General features: G+C 34.2%; 1 protein-coding gene across 1 annotated transcript; it reads right to left on the bottom strand.

Moving 5' to 3' along the window:
- Positions 1–383: 383 nt before the first annotated feature.
- LOC115993007 (plant UBX domain-containing protein 4-like) lies at positions 384–3,224 on the bottom strand. The gene is made up of 4 exons (XM_031117271.1): positions 2,853–3,224; positions 1,540–1,825; positions 1,252–1,347; positions 384–964 (listed from the first exon to the last, which is right to left on the bottom strand). The coding sequence occupies exons 1-4, from the start codon at positions 2,996–2,998 to the stop codon at positions 584–586; spliced, it is 909 nt and encodes a 302-aa protein (XP_030973131.1). The 5' UTR covers positions 2,999–3,224; the 3' UTR covers positions 384–583.
- Positions 3,225–7,579: the final 4,355 nt, after the last annotated feature.

The following is a 7,579-nucleotide window of genomic DNA, read 5'->3' as shown; positions in this document are numbered from 1 at the left end:
GAGAACCTAGGATTCGTTTGGCTAGAGATATGTGTTAAAAAGTTTTGTGAAAATACATGTTTCAGTGTTTAAATACTGAAAACTGTTATTTAAACACATGTACCAAACACCACCTTAAATTGTGAGCTTTTATTTTACAAAATTGCCCCTCATAAGTGGAAACCAGCAAGGAGGGAATATTTTGGACTTTGCATCCGTGAAATAGAACACTAGATCTCATCCTGTGCTATCACAAGTGATTCAAGAGGTTTCTTTCCAAAGATGACCATGCTCCGCTCATAACCATTCATATTGTCTGAAATCTCATTATCACACAAGCATCAAACTAAATAACTAGATGGCTACAAAATTGTAATTAAAATAGAGGAAAAAAAAAGGCTTAATAAAGTTCATGCAACAATAATAACAATTTGATTTTAATTGTAAACAAAATGTCAAGAACACAGCCTTTTCAAGAGTATTTCACATAATTTATCCACTTTGAAAACACATTCGGGGTCTTAGGTAGATAGGACCAGTTCGCTTCTTCAGTACAGTCGCTATTATGTATGACCAGAGTAAAGACATTGGCCGGTGCAGCAAGCTAAAATTTTTGGATAACAACTGAATTGGCAAGACCTGCCTGCTCAATTGTCTGAGCTTGATCACTAAGAACCTTTGGAGGAAATTCCATCATCTGAAGTTGATAGTTCCTTGCACTTCCAGGCCTTGATGCATCAATGAAGGAGCGAATGTCATTGATCGTGTGGTAGTAATTAAAGTGTGCAACCATTCGAGTCCCGTCAGCCAATCTAAGCTGAACAGAGGTTGATGGCAATGTTTGATCCACAACCAGGCCCATGGAAGGTGTTGGAGCAGTGTTGAGAGGAATGGAAGCAACAGTTGGCTCAGTTGCTGCTGGAGTGGAGCTGCTACCTAGAGTTCGTCCCACACCCTGAAATGGAACATGGCGCTTCTCTGGTTCCTGTAATAAAGCAAGTATTAGGAGTGCTGGTAAACTTCATATCCTCTACTGGACCTTAGATAGAGCAGATTGCATTTGATCTCAGAGTACATAGATGCATTAACAGATAAATTATGATTAAATAAAACATTACTAAAATACTACTGTTCCTAAAAAACAAAACCTAAAAGACCCTGACCAGGAGTACATTTTAATAATCATTAAGTGATTGTTTTTATAAAATTCTGGTCTCTCATCATTATAGAGGAAAGCAATGGACTATTTTAAACATTAAAGAGAACACTCACAGGGCACTTCTCATTTCTCCTTATCAGATTGACATGAACTGAAGCCCTCCTATCTGCAGGTTCAAGCTCTTTTGGGCACTCAGACTTTCTGATGCTCTGCATTGAGATGTAACATAGTCATAAACACAAGATGACCACATTGATGATACCAAAGAGTGAAGAAACATGGCACTGACAACTCAATCAATGGAAAAGAAAGTACAGCGATAAACAATCAATCTACAAGACCACTAATTTTCTGTTTCTTGTGCTTTTTTTTAACGGAATCGAAACCATTATGGCCATTACCTCTAAGAAAGATGCATTTTCAGGATCATCCAAGCTCCTCAAAGGGCCATCATTCACAGTGAAACCATTACTCCAGAACACAATGTTGTGAACAACGCTCTCGGGCTGCTGAGGAGCAGCTTGAACAGTTTCCCCCGAAAGTAATCTACCAGTTCCTGCAAAGCTTCTTGAACTTGAAGCGGGACCGAGTTGTTCAACAGGCCCTTCGACTGCTCCCAGTTGCCTAGCTTGATTAAAGATTGCATCCACATCATTGGCCTTATTAGGATCTTGGACGAGCATTCCACTGCAATTATGATTGTCACAAATGTCAGCCAAACAATAAAGACTATTCTACACTGAAAAACAACTTCACATGGTGTCTTCTATCAAATCAGTAGATCAATTGAACACAAATGTAAATCTAAATTGAACTTGATTAGACACTCAGTTTGTTTTGGCATAAAACGTGTCAATGGAAAACTTTTCTTTGTGTGTGTGATCAACAAAACCAATCCCATAAGTCAACTCCACAACATAAAAATCTCTCCCATTAGTAACTTCTCTCTATTCGCCCCTCTCTACCCATAGACTGACCGATGACTAGCTGTTGACTTTTTTCCAAATGACTTCCCCTACCCCCCCCCCCCCCTTTCTTCTCAAACCACTCATTTTGTTTATATAATTATTTGGAATCACAAAAGATATCAATTATTTCCAAAATCTAGTTCATTTTCAGGGTCACAACCAAATACAAGAAATAAGTCAGTCTTCCAAAAAAGTCATTTTTTCATAAAATGTTTTCCGTCGAAACAAACAGAGTCGGAGTTCCCAAATCAATCGCGAAAATGCACCCAATACTGGTTTAAAATCCAATGAGAAACCAGTACCACCTAATGATTTCACCAATCATTGCTAAAAACGAATGCTTAGTCAGTCTCAAAATCCAGTCTTTTTACTTAATTCTCTAACCCTATCCAAATAAAAACACAATCTTGAACACCATTCTGAACTCACAATACTCAAATTTCCATATATTCCACCACATTGTAATCACATATACTACCGCAATTCTCTCTATTCACTAACAAACACTAACCAAAGCCCTTAAATGAACTCAAAACCCTAATTTAAACAATCGTCACCTTCATATTTGTTTAAATTTTGAAAGTTCACAAATTTAAAACCAAACACAGCATTAGAAATAAAAACTACGATCAGATTCTAACAGCATAATTACCGAGAAGCTAAAAAAGAATAAGCGGAGCTGAAATTGAATCAGGAAAAACAGAAAGTTAGGGTTTTGAGAGAACAAAAAAAAAAAAAAAGAGGACCTCTTCTCGCCACCGGTATAGTACTCTTGAGGGCCATCGGAGTCGCTATCGGAGTCGGCGGAGGGTCGGTTCAGATCGGAGAGGGTGCGAATGCCGCCGGCTCTACTGGTTGAGGGCTTCGCCGATTTCTTGTCCCGTGACGCCATTGATTTTGATTTCCTGCGATTTTTGAGAGAGAGAGAGAGAGATTGAAGGAGCGAGAATTGATTCGATTTTTTGTGAGAAGCTTTGCGGGAGCGTGGAGAGTGAGTGACAGCCTATTTATTCACGCTCATTGTGAAGCGCGTCGACCAATGAACGAGCTTTGACTTCAAAAGCACAGTACCATTATTATAAATATTGTCTTCTAGGGATAGACTCGATAGTCGATAGAGTCCTTAAGAAAAAAAATTATAGGATAAAAATAGTAAATTTCTTATTCATTTTTATAACCAATTTTTCATGTAAAATAATTGTGAAAATAAATATATAATTAATTGTGATTATATAAAATAACTCTTGTTGTGAATATAATAAAACTAGCTTAAGATAATATTATCTTAAGTTCATAGATAAAATTTTTTCACAGTTACTGCTGTAGTAGATTGTTAGCTATAGATAAAAAAAAAAATAATAATGTAAGTGATTAACGTATATGAAAATTGTTAACTCAATTGTTAACTCGGTAAAATTTTGGCAACTCATATAAAAAATTGTGAAATATTGTATATATAAAGCATTGTTATAATTTTAAAGGCTTTTTTTGTTAACAAGTTTTATGCAAGGTATATTGTATTAAAATACAAAATTATGATACATGATTAAAATAATTAACATACATATTTAAATTTTATTTTTAGTTTCTTGAATTTTTTATAATAAAATTATAGTTGCAATAAAATTTTAAATTTGTTGAAATTAGAAAATAAAGAATACATAAAATAACTATCCTATTGTTAATATGGGCATATTTGTTTTCTTGTGAAATACCCGTGAATCCCTTAGGTTGAGTCATATCGCTGCATTAGAGAGACTTATAATGAGAATATAATTTTTAATAATTTATTGAAATTTATGAATAGATTTTTAGCTAAACTAAACTATGCCTAATAATTAGTAAGATAAACTAATTTAATAATTAATGAAAATGTAACTAATTGTTGCAAAGAGAGCCAGCTTCTAACTTCTAAGACCAATTTTTTGTAATGAAATTTAAGTTGATGAATCATTTTAGATTTCTTGTAACTTTACATAAAGTATACCATCACAATAAGTTAAATAAAATTTTTAATTTCTTGAAATTAAGGTAATATAATTATAATCAATTTATTTGCTACAGTATGTTAGATATAAAAAATAAAGGACAATAATCTCAAAAATAATTTAGTTGCTACAGCCAATTTGGTATGTAACATACTGTATGTTATAGTCAATTTAACATATTGGATGTTTTAGTCAATTTAATTTTAGATTGGCTGCAGTAAATTGACTATAACATACTATATGTTATAATTTAAAATTATTGTCCTTTCTAAATTACAGCCAATTTGGTACGTAACATTTTCTGTCCTTTTTATTATTATTTTTTTTGGGGGGGGGGGGGGGAGGGGGTGTTAAGGGTATTAAAATAAAAATAAAAGAGACACTTAAAGAAAAAAAATTATAGGATAAAAATAATAAGGGTATGTCTGGTAAAAGATTTCTAGTAATGTTGTTTGTATTTTTTGGAAATACGTATTGATAAAAAAAGTGTATGAAACTACATGTACTGTTGTTTAAACAACAGTAACAAACGGACCCTAAATTTCATATTCATTTCCTTAACCAGTTAAGCATAAGATAATTGTGAAAATAAATATGAAATTAATTGTGATTATAAATAACTCTTGTTCTAAATAAAATAAAACTAGCTTAAGATGACATTTTCTTAAGTTCATAGATAAAAAAATAATTGATAAATTTTTTTGGGGGTATTTTGGTCAAAATACCTAAAAATGACTAAAACAAAAAAAATTACAAAAATACATTATAGGTGACCTATCCCAGCGCTTTTGGAGTGCTAGAATAGGGTCCAAAAGCGCTGGGATAGGCCTCTCTTCATAAGGGAACGAAGAGACTTGTCCCAGCGCTTTTGAAAGCGCTGGGACAGGCCCCTCCATTCCCTTATGGAGAAAGAGCTATCCCAACGCTTCCAAAAGCGCTGGGACAGGAAGCGTTAGGACATACCCCTCCATTCCCTTATGGAGAAAGAGCCATCTCAGCGCTTTTGAAAGTGCTGGGATAGACCCCTTCATTCCCTTATGGAGAAAGAGCCATCCCAGCGCTTCCAAAAGCATTAGGACAGGGCTCTTTTCATAAGGGAATGGAGGGACCTGTCCCAGGGCTTTTGAAAGCGTTGGGACAGGCCCCTCCATTCCCTTATGGAGAAAGAGCCATCCTAGCGCTTCCAAAAGCGCTGGGACAGGGCTCTTTTCATAAGGGAACGAACAGACTTATCTCGACGCTTTTAAAAGCGCTGGGACATGTCCCTTCATTTCTTTATGGAGAAAGACCTATCCGGGCACTTTTGGAAGCGCTGGGATAGCTCTTTCCCTATAAGGGAAATCAGTAACCCTATCCTAGCGCTTTTGGGCTTCCTATACCAGCGTTTTTGAAAAACGCCGCTATAGGTCTCCTATGGCAGTGCTTTGTAAAGCGCTGGCAAAAAGCATTGGTATAGGTTTATCTATTACGACAGTTTGTAAAAACGCCAGGAAAAAAACGCTGGGACAGGACGATTTTTTTGTAGTGGTAGATTGTTAGTTATAGGTAAAAAAATGACGTAAGTGATTAATATATATGAAAATTGTCAACTTAATTGTTAACTCAGTAAAATTTTGTCAACTCTTATAAAAAATTGTGAAATATTGTATATATAAAGCATTGTTATAATTTTAAAGGCTTTTTTGTTAATAAGTTTTATGCAAGATTTATTGTATTAAAATACAAAATTATGATACATGATTAAAATAATTAACATACATATTTAAATTTTATTTTTAGTTTCTTGAATTTTTTATAATAAAATTATAGTTGCGGTAGAATTTTAAATTTGTTGAAATTAGAAAATAAAGAATACATAAAATAACTATCCTATCATTAGAGCATTCACGGCAAGAGAGCTAAAAATTATAGCTTTTAGCAACTTAATAAGCAACTTTATTCATTTTAACAACTCACTTTACAAAACACCTAACATCAAAGCATCTATATTTTTAGCAACTCATTTAAAATAATATAAATAACTTATTAAAATAATGATAAACAACCACTACAAAATCCAAACCAACAACAATAGCCACCTCCAACGGCGCCCCACCAGCCACAACCATAAATAAGAACCCACAACTTGCAACCCATTGCCAGCTACCACTATCACCACCACTGGAAAAAAAAAAAACACCACAAAACCCATCACAACAACACCCACAACTGGCCACAAAACCCATTACCACCACACCCACAACCAGCACAAAACCCATCACCACCACAAAAGAGAGAGAGAGAGAGAGAGAGAGAGAGAGAACTACCACCACAACTTGCAACCCATTGCCAGCCACCACCATTGGAAAAAAAAAAACCACAAAACCCATCACAACCAAAGCTAACAAAACTCATCACCATCACACCTACAAGCAACCACAAAACTCATCACAACAACACCCACAATCGGCCACAAAACCCATTACCACCTCACCCACAACCGGCACAAAGCCCATCACCACCACAAAAGAGAACAAAAATTGAAACTTAGAAAATAAAATTTTACATAAAGTATACTATCACAATAAGTTTTTTTTTTTTTTTTTTGCTAAATAAAAAAGGGGTTCTCCAGTGTGGGCTCATCGGCCCCATGCCACGTGATGGCAATGGATAATACCATGTGTATCATATGAGCCTTGCTGGGGCTATCGCTCGAACTGCTCCTCCCTGGGTGCAAGATGAGAACTCCTACTTTCACAATAAGTTAAATAGAATTTTTAATTTCTTGAAATTAAGGTTATATAATTATAGTCAATTTATTTGCTACAGTATGTTAGATATAAAAAATAAAGGACAATAATCTCAAAAATAATTTAGTTGCTACGGCCAATTTGGTATGTAACATACTGTATGTTATAATCAATTTAATTTTAGATTGGCTGTAGTATGTTATAACTTATAATCTAAAATTATTGTCCTTACTAAATTACAGCCAATTTGGTATGTAACAACACTTAAAAAAAAAAAAAAAAAAAAAAAAAAAAAAAAAAAAAAAAAAACACTACAAGATCTCTTGCCTTAATCTATAGGTTAGAATATCTAAATTCTCCTTAATTACAAATGGTTTTAATTTTAGGTCTGAAATCCAATCACCACCGTAAAAAATTAGAGGAACACAGAAAATAGCATTAGAATCGTGTTATAGGCAAAGAAACTATATTGAACACAAGTGCAACTTATTACAATTTCTATTATAATCTTTAAATAAAAGATTACGGGAACTACAATACCCCAACCTTTTGGCTATGTGTTTAGTATGATATAGACAAATCCCGCACAAATCTGATAGGCAATTCAAAAAAGAGAGACAAATAATCAATTCAAAGTCTCAAACTTCAAACAAAAAGCAAAGAGCAGTACATAACATGCATCTTCACAAACTTTGGATTGACGGGTCCAAACTAGCAATTTTAAGCCTAAAATCATAAAGACCCAATTTTGATTAG

The sequence above is a fragment of the Quercus lobata genome, chromosome 5 (assembly GCF_001633185.2).
Source record: "Quercus lobata isolate SW786 chromosome 5, ValleyOak3.0 Primary Assembly, whole genome shotgun sequence".
Lineage (NCBI taxonomy): Eukaryota > Viridiplantae > Streptophyta > Magnoliopsida > Fagales > Fagaceae > Quercus > Quercus lobata.
This window is presented reverse-complemented; position numbering and strand designations above follow the sequence as displayed.

What these genes read in the sequence shown, in the direction of transcription:
- LOC115993007 (XM_031117271.1), bottom strand. Translation starts at nt 2,998, where the DNA reads ATGGCGTCACGGGACAAGAAATCGGCGAAGCCCTCAACCAGTAGAGCC. An exon ending in TATACCGGTGGCGAGAAGAG is followed by an intron (nt 1,826 to 2,852) that starts GTCCTCTTTTTT and finishes TCATAATTGCAG; the next exon opens with TGGAATGCTCGTCCAAGATC. An exon ending in GGAGAAATGAGAAGTGCCCT is followed by an intron (nt 965 to 1,251) that starts GTGAGTGTTCTC and finishes GCTTTATTACAG; the next exon opens with GAACCAGAGAAGCGCCATGT.